Source organism: Prionailurus bengalensis, chromosome B2 (assembly GCF_016509475.1).
Source record: "Prionailurus bengalensis isolate Pbe53 chromosome B2, Fcat_Pben_1.1_paternal_pri, whole genome shotgun sequence".
Classification (NCBI taxonomy): Eukaryota; Metazoa; Chordata; class Mammalia; order Carnivora; family Felidae; genus Prionailurus; species Prionailurus bengalensis.
The window spans coordinates 121,228,788-121,248,202 of NC_057349.1; the positions used below are offsets into that span (position 1 = coordinate 121,228,788).

At 38.5% G+C, this 19,415-nt stretch overlaps 1 protein-coding gene across 1 annotated transcript in view; it reads right to left on the bottom strand.

Annotated features, from left to right (window-relative positions):
• SGK1 (serum/glucocorticoid regulated kinase 1) overlaps positions 1–19,415 on the bottom strand; it is a 113,286-nt gene that overhangs the window by 23,417 nt on the left and 70,454 nt on the right. Inside the window, exon 3 of the mRNA XM_043592436.1 lies at positions 10,129–10,204. Within this exon, the coding sequence (XP_043448371.1) occupies positions 10,129–10,204 (76 nt within the window). The remainder of the gene's footprint in view (positions 1–10,128; positions 10,205–19,415) is intronic.

The window sequence follows — 19,415 nt, forward strand, 5'->3', positions numbered from 1 at the left end:
AGAACAGTGCAGCTGAACTCTTAATATTAAATTGTCCTCTCGGAGCCAAAATTGTAATCAGTGGAAGAGGTGATGGCCACGTATTTGTGAGGAGGCAATGGTGGGCTCCCAGAGCTACACTGCTCATCAAAGTCCATTGCCAAGGTCCCTAGCCCACAAGGAGCCATTTTTTTTTTCTTTTCTAAATCCATTTCCATTCGCTTTTCGCTGTCCACTTGCATCTTTGTCGAATGAGTTTCTGTTAGAGTTGATTTGCTTCCATCACCTCTCATTTTTACAAATGAGCTTTGCCGAAGGCTCCCGTCTTGAGTTCCAACTCTGGTCTCATTTCTGAGCATCCCACGTATAAAACCTTCTCCATATCTTCATGCTCCTCCTACCCCCATGCATCCACCCTTTATGCCCAATACCTCCCTCTCTATCCTGCACTTGTCCCTTTCCATGGACCATTTCATCCCCGAGGTAGCCTGTTTTCATTTATTAGTCACTGACCTATTCTCTTTATAACGTACAATTTGAAAATTGAAAAATTATTTTCCTTAAAATATGTTTATAAACTATATAAACTATAAACTATATATATAGTTTATAAAATATTTATATATTTTATATATATATAAATATATATATTTATATATATATTTATTTATATATATATATATATAAAATATATATATATTTATAGTTTATAAATATTTTATAAACTATATAAACTATATTTATATTCGGCTAAACAAAATGCTTCTGTTATTAAGACAACCATCCCCAACCCCCTTTTCATTTATTTTTCCTGTTACAGACATATAACCTCCCGAAATAATTGTCTCGTGTATTACGTATGATGTATTATAGGACACTCTTCTTGGGGGAAAAAAAAAAGCCGTCAGAGGCAGAATATCTCAGCATGTTGAAAATAATAGAATACACAAGGACATTTTAACATCAGCTGCAGCCAAAATCCACTGCATTTTAAAAAACCTGCTGTTAGGGGCACCCGGGTGGCTCAGTTGGTTAAGCGTCCAACTTCAGCTCAGGTCATGATCTCACGGTTTGTGAGTTCGAGCCCCACGTCGGGCTCTGTGCTGACAGCTCAGAGCCTGGAGCGTGCTTCAGATTCTGTGTCTCCCTCTCTCTCTGCCTGTCCCCCACTTGTGCTCTGTCTCTCAAAAATAAATACATGTAAAAAAATCTGCTGTTAGATTAGTCTGATGCAAACTAATAAAATATCCATCAAAGTGTACGAAAAATAACTTTGTCAAAATTATGAAGTTGAATTTAATCTACTTTCCTTTCATTTTTTTCAGTGAGAAAATTTTCTGGTTTAATTTTAGCCATAATAAAATGCCCTTCAATGCTAGGAAAATCAAAGACTTTAGACATGAAATGAATGATCTGGATAAAATGGGCACAAGGAAACACTGTGTGAAAACATTTAAAAAGAGCCCTGGGAATCAGAAAAATCAGCTACTGTGAAATACTGTTAGTTTAGCCTTGGGTAAAACAGCAGAAGTAACAAGTAATTTGGGTCATAACAAAGAGGAAGAGGACATTGTGAGTTCCACAAGGGCAGAAACGGAATTTTGTTCCAACTGCAAAGCTTCAGAAAGCTAACCTCTTAATTTACACCTTCTGAGGCAGAGAGACGGGGAGCTTCTCCGTGCTGAGCTAACCTGAGCCTCGCAGTCACATATTCACACACTTGGTAACAGGACAATCAGAAGGATCGGATTTGATAAACTTTAGCCGTCAAACCTAAACTCTAGATGAGCATGACTCTATCTTTATTTATTTATTTTTTGTAAACATTTATTTATTTTTGAGAGACAGAGCGAGACAGAGTATGAGCAGGGGCGGGGCAGAGAGAGAGGGAGAACAGAATTCGCAACAGGCTCCAGGCTCTGAGCTGTCAGCACAGAGCCCAATGGGGGCTTGAACTCACAAACCGCGAGATCATGACCGGAGTCGGAGTCAGACGCTTAAGCCACTGAGCCACCCAGGTGCCCCTAGCATGACTTTATCTTTGAACAGAGGAGTTTTGAAATGATATGTTGCTACTCACTGGAATAAATAACCCGTCCTTGAACTAGGAACCCTCTAAACCATTGTAAAAGGTTAAAGTCGGGTATAAACAAAGTGTCTTTTGCTTCACAGATCCTCATGGAAGGTGATATTTTATCTAAATGACTAGGCCACATCCAAGGTTCTCCCCAGCTTGAGGATTTTATGTCCAGCCATATGTCTATTTTCAGGAAGCTTATCAGTCTTATGTCTGGGGAGCCAGATAGCAGTCAACAGCGAATAATGAGCTTCGGGGTTCAGGGAGAAAAAAAAAACAAGCTTCAGGTCCAGTAAAGTAGGAGATAGTAACAGCGGTGACAAAATAAAATGTATTCTTCTTTCGACCCATGGTTTGTAAACCCTAAATAGAGCAGGGGCCTCTGTGTTCAGGTTTCTATAAATGACACACTTCTGTCTACAAGTAAGAAGAGCTAACATAAATTGGCCATGAGCTATATGTCGGCCATCGTTTTGACGACTTTGACCTGCATTATTTCCTTTAACCCTCCCCAAACTCTGTGGTCCGCATAAATATTCCATTTTTGCAGGCGAAAGAAAAGGAAGTACAGAAGGGTGAAAATGTTCGTCCAGGTCACACGGGTAATAAGCCTTGAAGGTGGTGGCCAACTCAGGAGCCCACAGCACTGACCAAAACCGGGGGGGGGGGGGGGGCGGTAAACCTCACGCGCGTGCGCACGCGTGTGTGTGTGTGTGTGTGTGTGTGTGTGTGTGTGTAGGGGGAGGGGCGTTCCTGCTGCTCTACGCATGCTCACTGGCAAGCGTGGCCAAATGGCTTGCTGGTCGGCTCTGACGTGAATGAGTCCAGTGGGCTGGAAGAGATGTGGTTTAGAAACCGAGGATGATTGTGGCTCCCGGATCTATGACGGAGGGGAATTAATACCCAGTTTGATGTTGAAACAAGTTTGAGTTAGAGAAACAGGGGCAGTCAAAAGTGCGTCGAGCGCAGTCCTTACGACTGTGTCCCTCCCTGGTCCTTCCAAAGCCTTAGTTCCATTGCTGCTGCCTTTGGTGGCATTACGTGGACTCCGGGATTCCTCACTCTGGTAAGATGACCTTTATTACTGGGACAGCTACCGTTTTGTAGTTCCGACCTGAATAAATGAGGTGAGTCCACTTAAAAGATCTTCACGTATCCATAGATTTTTACTAAATGGTTTATCTTTAATCGCAAGAGGCAAAGTCTACACCCAGTTGACTGGTGTCAGATGGCGAGTTCCTGTGTAAGCAGATCATGTCGAACTTGTGTCACATTTTTCTTTTTTGTTAGATAATGCCATACTTTGAGGGATGAAACAACTGTTTTCTAGATAGAAACATGAGAGTATTTTGCTTTTTAAGAAAAAAAAAATCTAGAAATTAGGTTTCTTCGCTTTTTAAAATCTACATAATGAAGTCCTCCCTCTCTTTATATTAAACCACTGATCTAATTTTACATATTCTCTGGAAGACTGAAATAGTTCTGCAGTCCATATGTTTTTAAACTATGAATCATTTTGTTTCTACATTTGGTACATAAGCTATTACGGCTGCTCAATAAATACAAATATACCACTTCAGAGTGATTTCTGCATCCCCAGAAATTTGGGCTGAATTTTAAAATGTGATGACTCATTAGAAATTGTAAAGAAACAATGCATGATCCTGAAAAACGTAAGAGAAAATTCATTTTTATTCCTCTGGGAAAAATTTGCACAGTACTGATTCTTGCTCTTCGATTTTTGCTTGAGAGAAGTGTAGACATTTTGAAAATCTCGAAGGTAGAATGCCATTTTCTTGTGAAAACGTGACTTAAAATAAAAGCCCAGGAAGACCATCAAGGGGTTAGTTACATTTTCCTACCTGGCAACTCAAGTGTCCAGTTAAAATCCTGGCCTTTGCAAAGGAAACCTTTTGTTTAATCACTTTATGATCTGACTTCCTCTAAGCAAAGAGCATTATCCGTGTTATCAGTAACAGTACTGGGAAAAACACGTATTTTGAAAGTGTGGAGAAACTCATCCTACCTTGAGATTCTAATTTAAGAGAATGTCACAGGCCTCAGCAGGACCAGCAATTGAAAACCAAAGGTGTGCAAAAACAAACCACTCAGGTTTCAAAGCCTAAAAACAAAGAAAATAGGACAGAGCCTAAACTTGTGAAGCCTGTTTGCTCATTGTCAGAACAAATGCTGAGAATGCTGGAGAGTCCAGTCCAACGAAAACAAGTGTGGGTGGTAGGATTACGGGTGATTAATTTTCTTCCTTTCTCTATTTTCCATTTCTCTCCTATGATGAAATGCTACTTCTATATTATGGAATTTTCAAAAGCTTTTGAAAATTACTTTTGTTTCTCCAACTACCGTATCTGCACATCGTAACTGAGCAAGCCAGTTCTGTCCTCCGACAGTCACGCAAAAAGGCAGGGAGTGTGACGGGCGCGGGGGTGGCTTAGTCCGTTGGGCGACTGACTCTTGATTTTGGCTCAGGTCATGGTCTCTTGGTTCATGAGTTCAAGCCCCGCGTCCGGCTTTGTGCTGACAGTGCGGAGCCTGCTTGGGATTCTCTGTCTCCTCTCTCTCTCTCACCCTCCCCTTCTCGCATGCTCTCTCTTTCAAAATAAATAATTAAATATAAAAAAAAAGACAGTATGAAAACCTAGACACTCTCATCTGATTTCAAGGTGCGTGAACCCTCAATAATTCTTTACTTCAAAACAAACTAGTTTTAAAATTTAACATTTATTTCTATCAAACTGTGTGGCCTAGTTACACCTAATATTTAACTCTACTTAAACTGTGTTTCAAGAGTCTATACGTTATGGTGAGTAAGTGAAATCCTCTGATGACGGCTGGCTTCGAATGAAAATAGGCAATTTGCTGAAATGTATTTTCCGTAGGAAATGATGGAATAATCTTATCACAGTTATTTCAGGACTCGGTAAAAGTCCACATCATAAAATTCATACTGCGACTGGAATATTACCTTTGTGGAGAAGCCACCTAAAGGCTCATACCTTTGTGTGTTGCAGAAGGATGGCTATAAAGTTGCTTCAGCTTGTGTTTACCCTTTACAGAATTGAAGGCATTTAGGAAAAGTTTTGGTTAGAGTGGTGATATGCTGAGGAAGGACAACATTGCTGCAGTGCAGAAACCACAGCAGAAATAACTGCATCCTGGGGGCGCCTGGGTGGCTCAGTCAAGCGTCCGACTTCAGCTCAGGTCATGATCTCACAGAGCCCGCTTCAGATCCTCTGTTCCCCCCTCTCGCTGCCTCTCCCCCACTGGTTCTTTCTCTCCCCAATAAATAAACATTAAATAAATAAACAAACATTAAGTAAATAAATAAACATTAAATAAATAACAACTGCCTCCCTCAGGTTCAATTTCGAAGCAAGCTACTAATAGATTAGAAGGATGTTTAACTTCTTCAACCTGAGGGGTCTACATCTTAAAGAACATAGATGCTAGTTAAGACACATCATAGTCAAACTGACAAAAGCCAAAGATTAAAAAACAAAAAATCAAAGCAGCCAGTGAAGGACAACACATTATATTAATATATTTTGTGCTTATGGATCGGACAAATTAATATTGTCATAACGTCCATACTGTGCAAAGCAATCTATAGATGCAATGCAGTCCCTAACAAAATACCAGTAGTATGTTTCACAGAACTAGAATAAATAATCCTAAAATTTGTATGGCACCACAAAAGACCTGAATAGAGAATGCAATTTTGAGAAAAAAATAACAAAGGTAGAGGTATCACCAGGCACCCTTGTATTTACTACAGCATCATTTGCAATAGACAAACTATGGAAGCAGCCCAAGTGTCCACTGACAGATGAATGGATAAAGAATAGGGGGTATTAGGGGGTGTATATATATAATATATAATATATTATATATTATATTTTATATAATTATATATTAATATATAATTATTATATATAATATAATATAATATAATAAATATATTAATATAACATATTATATAATATATTATATATTATATATTATATATAAAATATTATAAAATATTATATATTATATATATTATATATATAATAATATTATATATTATATATAAAATATTATTATATATTATATATAAATAGATATTGTATATTATATATAAATATATATCATATATTGTATATTATATATAAATATATATTATATATAATATATATTATATATAAATACATATTATATATAATATATATTATATATAAATATATATTATATATTATTTGTATATATTATATATATACATATATATAACATATAATATATGTTATACATTATATACAAATTATATATGTATAAAATATATTTATATTTATTTATTAAATATATATTTATTAAATATATTATATATATTTTATAATTATCTATTATAATTATATAATATAATATTATATATGTATATAATGGCATACTATTGAGCCATAAAAAGAATGAAATCTTGCTATTTGCAATGACATGGGTGGAACTAGAAAGTATAATGCTAAGCGAAATAATTCAGTCAGAAGAAGACAAAAGCCATATGATTTCACTCATATACGGAATTTAAGAAATAAAACAGATGAGCAAAGGAAAGAGAGGAATAGAGAGACATACCAATAAACAGACATTAACTATAGGGGAGCAAACTGATGGTTACTAGAGAGGAGGCGGGTAGAGGTTTGGGTGACATAGGTGATGGCGATTACAAAGTGCACTTGTCGTGATGAGCACTCGATGACGTATGGAAGTGTTGAATCACTATATTGTATACCTGAAACTAATATAATACTGTATGTTAACTATACTAAAATTAAAATGAAAACAATAATAAACAAAGATGGAGATATCACAATCTCACATTTCAAGATATACTGTAAAGTTGTAACAATCCAAACAGTATAGTGTACTAGCACAAAAACAGACATACAGATCAATAGAGCAGAACCCAGAAATAAACCCACAATCATATGGCAAATGAATCTACAACAAAGGAGGCAAGAACATACAATAGGGGAAAGACAATCTCTTCAATAAATGGTGCTGGGAAAACTGGACAGCTACATACGAAAGAATGAAACTAGACCGTTATGCACACTATACAAAACATAAAGTGAATTGAAGACCTAAATGTGGGACTTGAAACCATAAAACTCCTTAAAGAGAACATTGGCAGTTATCTCTTGGATGTCAGCCTTAACAACATTTTCTAGCTAGATGAATCCTGAGGCAAGGGAAACAAAAGCAAAAATAAACTATTGGGACTACACCAGAATAAAAAGCTTTTGCACAGCATAGGAAACCATCAACAAAACAACAACAAAAAAAACCAAAACAGCCTACTAGTTGGGAGAAGATATCTACAAATGATATATATATTTTGGTTAATGCCCAAATATATAGAGAACTTATACAACTCAACACCAAAATAGTAATAATAATAATAATCTGATTAAAAAATGGGCAGAGGACCTGAACAGCCATTTTTCCAAAGAATACATACAGATGGCCGACAGACACTTGAAAAGATGCTCAACATTACGAATCATCATGGGAAAATGAAAATCAAAACCACAATCATCTTACACCTGTCAGAGTGGTTAAAATCAAAAACACAAGAAATAACAAGTGTCGGTGAGGATGTCAAGGGAATTCTCATGCACTGTTGGTGGGAATGTAGATTGGTGCAGCCAATGTGGGAAATAGTATGGGGGTTCCTCAAACAATTAAAAATAAAAATATCATTTGATCTAGTAATTTCACCACTGGGCATTTACCCAAAGAAAATAAAAACACTAATTTGAAACGATATATGCACCCTTATGTTTATTGCAGCATTATTTACAATAACCAACATACGGAAGTGATCTAAGGGTCCATTCATAGATAAACGGATAGAAAAGATGTGGTCTATACATTATTTTTTATGGCTTAATAATGTTCTATGATATATCTACATGTAGATATAGATATAAACATTCTGAATAACAACAACCACAACAACAAAGATTGCCAGATTGGATTTAGAAGGAAAACCCAACTAGAAGAGACGCACTTTAACTGTAAGACACAGATAAGTTGAAAGCAAATGGATAGAAAAGATACACCATGTGAAGCGTAGACATGGGAAGGCTGGCTTGGCTATATTAATGTCAGAAAAAAACAGACTTCAGACAAAGCCTTTTACCAGAGATAAAGTGGGACGTGATCAATTCATCAGGAAATCGTAACCATTGTAAGAATCTATGTGCTTAATAGTAGAGCTTTGAAATACATGAAACAAAAATCGACTGAAGTGAAAGAAGCCAATGATAATTCTACCACCATAGATACAGATTTTAATACCCCTATCAGGAATTGACTGAACGATGAGCCCAGCCCCTCTCCTTTGCCCCCAAAATCACTAGACATAGACCCTAGTGTAGGAATTGGTTACTGGGGAAGCGCCTCATTAGAGAAGCTGCTGCAGAAGGGATGCGGTGTCTTTGTAACCCCATTGATGACACAAAAATAATAAAATAAAAGTTTTTTTAAATGAACGGATCTGAAGTATTTCTATGATATTTCTTTGCATGTTCTGCATCAGTTTTTGTCGCAACATAATTTTCCCAGCCCCCCAAAGTGCACGAACGCTATTTTCTAGACCTGTCCTGGACAGATTCCCTCCCCATTCCAGCCTCTACATAATTTTAAGAACATTTATTTTTTAATTGTGATGTTTCGTTCTACGTAGCTTCCTCACGCCGTATGTGCTGCAGGTCTGAGTAGGGGTATTAGCCAGAGGCTGCCTTGTTTATTTTGTGGTGGGACTATACTGGCACCGAGATGATGGCGTAAATAGGCCAATTCATTTTCATGTTTTTCATCTCTGTTCAAAAGGCGGAAAACAAGACAGAACAATTTTTTTTTTTTTTTCCAATGACGATATTGATAGGAAGTTTAGACTATGAGCCTGGTCTTTGGAAAAAAGGCATCAGAGTTTTATACTCCCGTCCTGCTTCTGCTAATAGGCATAGTCCCTCACTCCCTTTTATAAAGAAAAGATTAAAGCGGGGGTTTAACCCACGTTGTTTCTCACAAGACAGTTTCTTCTTCTGAGGAAGCGTGTTATAGAATTGGGCCGGCAGGCTCTCAGACCTACTCCCAGCCCTGGTATTTTCTGGCGGTGAGCTTTGGATACGTCGGCTAACCTCTTTCAAGATCTGATATTATCTCTCACCCAGGGACAGTGAGGATAGGCCACCCCTCCTATTTCACAGGGCTGCCGCACCCACGATATTAGATTTTTGTGAACGCACTTCCTTCATAAAGCCGTGAGGCCTAATGCAAATATTAGGTATCGTCTCTACTACTCTCCTCCTGCTCTCTATTTAATTAGATCCTATTTAATTAGAAAAGGTGAAAGCTCTAGTAACACTCTCTTAAGTATTTTAGCTCCTTTGGCTTAACTTGCTTCTGTTATTTCTAGTGGGTCTTTGCCTCATGCAATTAGGCCTCGTGTCTCCACGGTGAATAAAAATAAGGAAAAAAAAAATGTCTTCTATTTCCCGTAAGAACGGCCCATACTCTTTGAGGGTAATTTTAAATTACACAACCTGAAGCATATTCTCTGATCTCAGAAAGTGGCATGCATCTGATTCTGAGTAGATTTAGACCCCTGGATTGATAGGATAAGTCATGCCCGCCCTCGATTAAGTAGTCTCAAGTGTGGCTCACCATGGGTTTTTTAACCCTCTTCACCTCTGTCCTCCACTCCAGGAAAGAGACTCATTCCTAAGTTGCCCCCAACACTTGAAGGTATTTCACGCTCCATAAAGCTACCCCTGATCATATAGGTGCTTTAGACACTAACCAAGAAGATAAATTAAAGGGACTTGTAACACACACAAACATGTAAAATTGATCGTGAAGTATAGTCAAGTGTTAGACTAGGTATAAACAAATAAATAAATAAGCAAACAAACAAGCAAAACACAATTGCCCCCCAAACCTTGCCTTTGGGTAGGGCTTTACTACAGAATGCTTCCTGTACATCGCGGGGCCTGAGTGTATTTTGCCAATAATACCTGAATCATCATTAGTCCAGAAGGCTCTTGGGTCAGGCTTGGTCAGGATGCTGGCATGATTACATGGCTCTTTCGCCTTGAAAACATAAGGAGAAAAGAAGTGATGTGAAAATGGATTCACCGTTTTCGCTGTTTCAGACCTACAATTCTATAGGCAGGATTCCAAGGCTAGCACATATGGAGCATCCATTCAGTGCTTGTGGGTGATCCTTGACCTGATGTCGATTCGCTGTCAGGGCTCGTGGCCGGATAAGCATATGGGGGCTGGCGCTAAGCTTCCACTCGCTCCTTTACCCCGTGCTTTTTTTGCAGTGTGTAAACTATACAGCCGTATGCAGAGGCCCTGTATGATTGGCAGTAGATCAATGTGAGGACACTTCGCACATTAAAAGTGTTTTTGGACTTCTCCATAATAGAAATGCTACTTTTAGTGTATACGCTTGGGGGAATACGTAATAAGGAAGAGCTATTTTTAAATTCAGTAGCACTTTAAAATGAACTCTTCTGAAACTAATATTGCACTTTCTGTTTAACTAGAGTTTAAATAAAAACTTGAAACAAAAAAATAAAAAGAATTCTTATTTTTGTAATCATAACAGAATCTATTTTTTCAATGGGAGCACACACACATATGCTATATATATATATATATATATATATATATATGCTATATACATAATGCATTCAACCTCACAGTTCTGCCTAGTGCATATGTAAATGATAGATTCTCCACAATAATTTCCAGGGAACAGCAATGACCCTTTGGTTTTTTACACAACCTTACACTAATGCGGTGTGTGGCTTGCAAATATATTTTCAGTCAAAGAAATATAAATCTCAGTGTTAAAAAGGACATTCCATTTATAGGTATTTTTGTATCTATAGTTTGATTACCGTGAAAAATCTCTATGACTGTTTAATGGATAAATTCCTCCCACTGCAGCAATACTCAAAAGACTCAAGAATGTCAGTAAGTAGTTAGTTTAGTTCTGCCGATGTTTTCTTTCCATAGCAGGTCTTTACCTATAAAAGAAGCAGTGTGTCAGTTTATAGTCTGGCACGAGCTCCGTCTCTTGTTGTGAACCACAATCAAAGAATGTGTGGAAATCAGGATCTCCCTCATGTTCACTGCAGCGTTATTCCCAACAGCCAGGAGATAGAAGCAGCCTCAATGCCTATGGACAGATGAATGGATGAAGAAACCCACCATCTGCAACAGTATGGATAAACCTTGAGGACCTTATGCTAAGGGAAATAAGCCAAACGTAGAGAGACAAGTCCTTCATGGTATTACATATAAGCGGTATCTAAAGTAGTTAAATATGTAAAATCTGAGAGTAGAATGACAGTTGTCAGGAGCTGGGGAAGTAGGAAGTGGAAGAAGTGGGTATAAAGTTTCAGTTACACAAGACGATTAACTTCTAGAGATCTGCTGAAGCACGTTGCGCCTATAGTTAATATTACTGTGATGTACCTCGAAAAATCTGTTAATAGGGAGGATGTCATGGTAATTGTTCTTACCACACAAACAAAACCCTATGGGGAGGTCACCATCCTCCATCTGTTCATATATCAGAGACGTAACCTGTTTGATAAATAAAAATGGAAGTAGTCAACGTTTCATTAATGGAACTTTCTGGTAATCTTATCTGTTTTTAATTGATAGGAAGTAGGAGTTTAGAAGTAAAATTGTGGTGAAAAAAGAATCGCTAAAACGTAATCCCAAGTGGGGGGAAGAACAGTGAATGGACCAGCACCATTCCGTGGACGACATTTTGAGCAGCCATGCAAAAATCCCTCAGACTTCAAAAAGTGGCCTTCTGTATAAATTCCTTCAAAGGAATAACATATTCCACTAAAATGCAGCTCTAATTGTTAGAAAGTTAGAAAGTTCTTTACAAGTTGAATTGAAATCTGGATCCTTGAAATTTTGCCCACTGGTTCTAGATCACTCTTGAGTTACGTAGAACATATCTGCTCTCCTTCAGAAACAATACCTCAGATATTTGACAGTGGCTATTCTGTCTCACCTTAGGCTTCCGTTTCCAAGTTGGCAAGGCTCCTTCCTTTCTCTGTTCCTCATGAAATGAGGTCTCCTTACTGAGGTAAACGTTTCAAGCACACGCAAAAGTAAACAGTATAATAACCATTTATGTACCTATCAGCCGGCTGTTAACAATTTTCAACATTTTACCATTTTACTAATCTTAGTTCATCTAGTCCCCTCTTCTTCAGGCTGGAATGTTGTGACGCAAACACCATACATTGTGACATTTCGTCTATAGTTTCTTTAGAACGTTTTCAACTGACGACATGTTTCTTTTTTGTATAACCACGTGTCATTAGTGGAACTAACAATTTCAACAATTAGGTATATTAAGCTTAATGAAGGCTGGTGAAGCTTACTTATTTAATAAGTGACAGCATAAACATCTTGAAAAACACAAAGAGCACTTGCACGGTTTTACATACAGAGCGATTTGGAATTGATGATTTAAAAAGAGATCCTTAAAATTGTGAGTTCTGCAAAGTCAGTGGAATTTGGTCTCATTGATTTTAAATCCTTATAGACATTTTGAGGAGAGGCTATCTTAAAAAAATATTTTTCTAATACAAGTAGTGCTCTCTTTCAACTTATCTCTAATGTGTTCCTGGAGGCAAAGGAGGGAAAATCTTCTTGACCTGATAGAATTGAAAGTGTTGGAGGTTGAAGGTGAAGGAAAGAGGATTACTTCTGGAAGGTCACTGCTGAATGCTTATTCCCTAGACTTTTGAGATCTAGAAGTACTTTTATAAGTTACTATAACCTGAGAACATTAGAAAGATAAGGGCATTTGAACAAGGATAGAAGTAGTTCAATATTAGAAGGTAGGTTATATCAGAATATCCCATTTAGGGAGATGTCAGATGTTCAGAAATTTTGAGCAAGCTCTGGGGAATGAACCTGGGAATAAATCATTAGAGATTCCACTGACATGAATAATGAGCCAAATCTTACTTTTACAAAATGCCTTCAATTAATGATAAGCTGTAATATTTGTAGGATTGCTAGAAAGGGAACAGCTATGGTCACCTTTCTTCACTCCATCTTATCCTGATTTAAAGAACATTGGTCCACAATAAAGAAATATGCATGCGTATACAAATAATTTAAAAATTACCTGTCGTGATGACACAGGAAACATAAATCAGAACATATGGATTCGTCCCTGATTTACTTTTGATTTATTTATATTTTGTGTATGAGTTACGCATCCTGCTAAAGTCATTAGTTCTTCCTAAAATACAATAAGAACTGTCACAATGCGTGTTTCTTATTAACCAGCGTCGTTGATTCTCTCCCATCTCAGGTTACGTGATGTTCAAAAGTAAGCAAGAACACTTCATATCGAGGGAAATAAGATTTTGCTTCTCAAACTGCGTTAGTGAGACTTTAGAAAATGTCGTCTGGAAGTTATCATAGGGTGTAAAGCCATCCTGCAAATATTAAGTTTAAATTCAGTTCTGTGTATCCAGGGGAAGAAGAGTCTTCCTTGATTGTTTTCTCTTGGATGGGTTTATTATATCCAACACATATTTATTAAGCTTTTGTTTTTAAGTCCAAGATGCTACCCTGGTTGTTATAAGGACCCAACAAAAACTCATTGATTACTAGGACCCTGTATTCTGACTTGGGAGCAGGACACAGACACCCAAAAAGATGTCTATGGAATCTGATATTAAGGACCTCTAAATCCAAGGTGAAGAATGCCATATAGCTATTACATTTTGTCCATAGTTTAAAAAGGAAGCAATGGTGTGGGCAAAGTTGTTGAGCAAGGTTTAAAGGAAGAGGGAGGACTCGAACAGGTTTTGAAAATACTGGCAGCATTTGGATTGGTGGACAGGCCGTAGAAAGGCATCCAAGGTGGGAGGGGCAATACAAACAAAGATATGGGAGCCAAACTGAATAAGGCAGGGTTGGGCCACTGTTGATGGAACAATTTCACTGGAATACAAGGCTCCCAGGAGAAATGGTTGGGAATTAGGAAGAAACCAGGTGGTGAAAGGCTTTGAATGTCAATGAATCCTTCACTTTGAGAGAATTCAAGAGCCTTGGCTGTTTGTATGAAAGACCAGAGTCACAAAGGACCAAAACTGAGGGGATTAGGAGGCTGCTGTACCACCAGAGAAATGTGGATGAGAGCACGATGAGCAAGGGCACCTCGGTCATGGAACGGGAGGGATGGGTGTGAAGGGCAGCCGGAATGATTTTCTAAGATTTGGTGAATGTCTGAAAATGAGGGAAGATGAGGGCGTCCAAAATATTTCAGAGCTTTGGAGCTCAGTGACCGGGAAGGATGGTCAAATGTGGTCACGATGGTCCATGGTCTCTGGCAGCTAAAGAAATCACTCTCCGCTGTGCTTAAGCTACCATGGCAGGCTCGGGGAGCATACGTGGGCCCTAGTTTGTGTGCTGTACCTGCAGTCCTTCTGGAAGCACCTGCTGCATCTCTGACCTACCCAGACCGTGTCATCTTTGGGTGCTTCCGGGTGAGGCTTCACTTACACAGGTGTGGGCAGGTGGGTTTCTCTGGCCTCTACCTCTGGATGAACCCTCCATCTTGCACATGGCAGGATGAGAAGCCATCCGTACGACTTCACTACAACAAACATCCCACGACCTGTCCATCTGGAATCACCAACCTCCACCCTCGTGAAGATGACAGTGTCTGCAAGGACAGCAGGAGTCTCATCCAGAGATTAGTCAAAGACTCTCACCAGGGACCACAAGTCTTCCAGTTCTGGGTGAACCAATGATTTATCCTCATTCAGTTGTTTGACATTAATGACATCCACGTGACATGGAACAAAGGGACTATTCTCGGCCCCTGAAGAGACTGTGATTCCAAGCAAGTAGACAAATGTTCTTCTTTTGGAGGCTTTCTTTCACTTGCCTTCTTTTTGGCTTTTTATATTTTTCAGTTTGGCCTTTGTGACTGTGAATTGCTTAGGACGATTTGCTGTCAACCCCATTTTGCTTATGCATGTCTCCTGCCTGGCCCAGCAAGCGTCTCAGTAGCAACCTCCGGTCTACATACAATCAGGACGTCCAGGCTAAGCCTCTATTAAATCAGATGTTAGTAGAGTTGAAAGGATCAGAGATTTGAGGAGTTGGAAGAGATCTTTTGTCACCTGCCTCCTTGCTTCACAGATGAGGAAACTGAGGACTAGAGTAGCTTAAGTGAGTGACTAATCTAGGGCTAGAGTCCAAAGCTCGACATTTCAAGATGTCTGCTGAGCACTGATACTGGTTTCTTAAAACTTAGATTTACCCTCAGGTTTAAAGTTAATTCAACTGTATGTTGCATTGAGTGAGTATTTGTGGATAACATATTGAATGGTAAGCACAATGCTAAGTGGAATAGATGGGAACCAGATGGATGCATCCCTGCCCTCATAGAACTCGTTTTCTAATGCTGGCAGTTGAGACGAGCACTGTGGAGGCAATATATTGGGTGACATGAGTAGGGGGGGTGAGGCAATATGTGGTCATTTTAGAAGCTTATGGGAGCCCGTCTTCTTATGGATTTTTCAGTAATAGCATCAGAGTCAACGATCACACATCTTCAGTTGTAAGTTAAAACACAAAACAAAGTAGACACACAGAGTTGGTTTGACTGGAATTCGGGTCAAACCTTTATGTATTCTATACCAAATTAAATTCTTTTTTATTTTTAATGTTTATTTATTTTTTGAGAGAGAGGCAGAGAGAGAGAGGGAGACCGAGAATCCCAAGCAGTCTCATGCTCAGTGCCAAGCCTGAAAGGGCTTGATCCCATGACTGTGAGATCATGACCTGAGCCGAAATCAAGTTTCAGACGCTTAACCGAAGGAGTCACCTGTGCACCCCTTAAATTCTTAAGTAGAAATTATTTGGGGGTATGGTGTTTGTAGATTGTGCCTGGTTCAGAAAAGGCAATCACTGCGTGTTCATTGACAACACCATTGATTGGGTAGGACTCAAAAGATGGTAAAGGGGCCAAAGTTAGTTAACGTATCACAGAATAATAGTATTTTGTGGGTAGAATGGATTTCACAGATGACTTGGTTCAGCCCCCTTATTTAACGGATGGGAAAACGAATTCTGAAAGAGGTAAAGTGACTTACAGCAGGTCACACAGATAGTCAGAAGTTATTTATGTTGTTTACGATACCTCCCCTGTGGTTAAGAGAAGATTCCTTGCATTTATGTTAGATCAAAGTTGGTAGAAATAATTAGAGAAAGCTGTTTAGGGCATGGGCTTTGGACTTAGATAGACCTGTAAAACATACAGCAACCCCAGACTTGGCTATGTGTATGACCCTGGGAATGTTACATAATCTCTCTCAGCCTTAGTCTCCTTGTTGGAAAAACTGGCCAAGTTATTGTTAGGCTTAGGCTTAGCTTCCTGTAAGGCTCAATAATTGATAGGAGTCATTACCCATAGTCATACAATCAAAATGTTAATAGAATCATAACATATTGGAGGTTAGAAGAAATGGAATCTTTTGATAGAAAAAGTTTGCTCTGTTAATGAAATTATCTATATGCCAATAGTCCCAGAAAAAAAGGGGGAAAAAGACTTCTTTCTAGGCATCGTGCTTGCTGAGCTCTCAGACTAGAACTTTCTTTGCTTAGGTATCTGCATAACTCTTCTCTCCGCCAGGTATCTGCTCAAACGTCATCCCTCTCGGTGAAGCCCTTTCTGTTTAAAATGGAAAAGCCTTTCTTCCTTCTTTTTATTTCACCATGGCACTTAATACCTCCTTATATATGATTGTCTTATTCATTTTGTATGGTATTTTATAAATTTCTTGAGTCCACAGGGGGACTTGGTGCGCAGTAGGCATTCAGTAAACATGTGCTTTAAATGATTGAATTATTAATCTCTAAACCGTTAAACATGAAGTCTGTAAGTCCCCCTCAGTTGAAGCTATTAGAAATGAAAGGACATGGTAATTATGGAAAAATATTGTGGTTTAACACATGTCTTCATTTCTTCTAGGGTTTTAACCCTCCTGAGTTTCTGGTGTTGGAGTACTGAAGTGATTTACAGTGGGGTTAACTCAGTAGTTAATGCTTCCAGAAATGTGTAGCATTGAAAGAAACTATTCCCTACCTAAGAGGAAGGCTGGCACCTGGTCTGATGTTTATCTCCTGACATTCCATTCAAACCATTTATTTTTCTTTGCATAAAGGTGTAGACAATTGTTTAAGCTTTACTGTGCTACCACCAAATATATTCGCTGGAAAAAAGTTATTAATGATTGGCCACTTTCATTGTTCAGACCATTATGTCTGACTATAACACAACAGGTGGCTGAGAAAATCTAATCTTCAACACTGTACGTAGATTCGGTCTCAGTTCAATAGACCATTTGGATTTGTCCACAACTAGTCCGTATCTAGTCCACAACTAGATTTTTCTTTCTCCCATTTAAGACATGTTGTTTTCCAGTGGTTCGCAGTCAAGGCTACACATTACAATGAGAAACTTAAAAAATAAATACCAGTGCCAGGACCCCATGCAAGGGGAAAGGGGACTGGGGTATGCCCAGGAATCTCTGTCATGCTTAAACCAACCTCTGCCAAACAGAAGTAACACGAATTCAGTTGTATTTATCCACTGGGTGCAGGGAAGAAACTAGGTATGGTGATTTCAGGGTCATAGTACATAAGGATAACATAAGGAATGATGTCCAGCCTAAGTTAAATGATGAAAAAACACTTATTCCTGGCATCATAAAAATGAAAGAGAGAGAGAGAGAGAGAGAGACAGAGAGACAGAGAGAGAGAGAGAGAAGTGTTTTGAATAATCTCTCAGTGCAAACGACAATATATTTCTTAGTATTTTTTCTCTTTGAGCTTACCTCCAAAAGGAATTTGGCGAAGGGGGGAAAAATAGAAATCTGGATCTGGGTTTTATATGAGGTTCTAGGAAAAATATTCCCACTGCTTTCCTATACAGAAGCTACGTCAGATTCAAGGCCAATGTGATTATAATTTGCTCTTTGCTATAATTCTTAATGTTTTATTTTCTTTTAATAAAAAAGTCTGATATTCAATCTTCCAATAACATTTTAGCCGGAGTCTAAATTGTCAAATGCAATTGCCAACAAAGGCGTGGTTTCTTTTTCCCTCTGTGAATGGAACTAGATACCTCCATTTAACTAACTACCTGCTGTTTTTCTCGTGCAGTGGGCTAACTACACAGTATTTAATAGTCTACAGGTCTGAAAATATTTCTTATATGCCTTGGCTTTCACAGAGTGCTTCTGCAAAACCAGTTAATAATCTGGCCATCCCAAGAGTCCAGAATGTTGAGTTAATTTTTTACAGAGGTTCCCAGATGTGCTGGGAGACTCACTTATAGGAGAGCCAGGCAACATTTTTTTTTTTTTTGGTAAGATTTCATTTGACCTTTCTTGTATCTGATATGAAACACATGTTAAAAACAATACCTGACAATTATGAAATGCCTGTTTTGCGTAAGCAAAAACACCGTGAATACATCTCTTACAAAGTTTTGAAAGGCAGAGATGGAAGGTTTTCGCTGCAAAACTGTATTAGCATTTAGCCAAGTTAATCATACATCTCGACGATGATTCTTTCTCCCACATGTCCCTGGTATTCAGTGGGTAGGTCATTAGGCCCATGGAGAAATAAGTGGGAAAATGTCCAAGGGATGAAAAACGTCTATATAGCATGTGGAGAAGTGGATACTTTTACCAGGTACTGAATTTCAGCTTTAAGAGGTGCAGGTTCTGATCCCAGCCAGAACACTTGAGAGGACTAACTTCTGGGAAGGAAGCAGAATAACAACGTGAGCCTGTGAACGTTCCAACGAGATCCTGCGTTAGCTGTTTCTTCTCGCAGGTATTTTCCACATGCAGCTGACTTTTGTTTTTTCTTTCGGTCTCCGTTTTCTTTTCTACGTATTTTTCAGTGGGCTCTAGAAAATCCTTTTGAATTGAGTCTCTCTTTTATCATTCCGTATAGAGAGCATATAATACTTAACGGAACATAATTGTGGATCCGGAGTTCGGTCAAGGATCAAACAGACATTGCAGGTGTTTAAAGGCATATAGGACTGTTACTGAGGACCGGATGAAGCTACCTTTAGCCGTCTTAAAAAATGGAAGCGAATGCCCCCGCAATCTGGCATTGCAATTCCTCCTAGACCTAGAGTAGCGGACATTTAAAGTCGCGCTGTATTTCAGCAAGTAATTACTAATCATATTTCTATGGAGTCTTTACGGGCCAG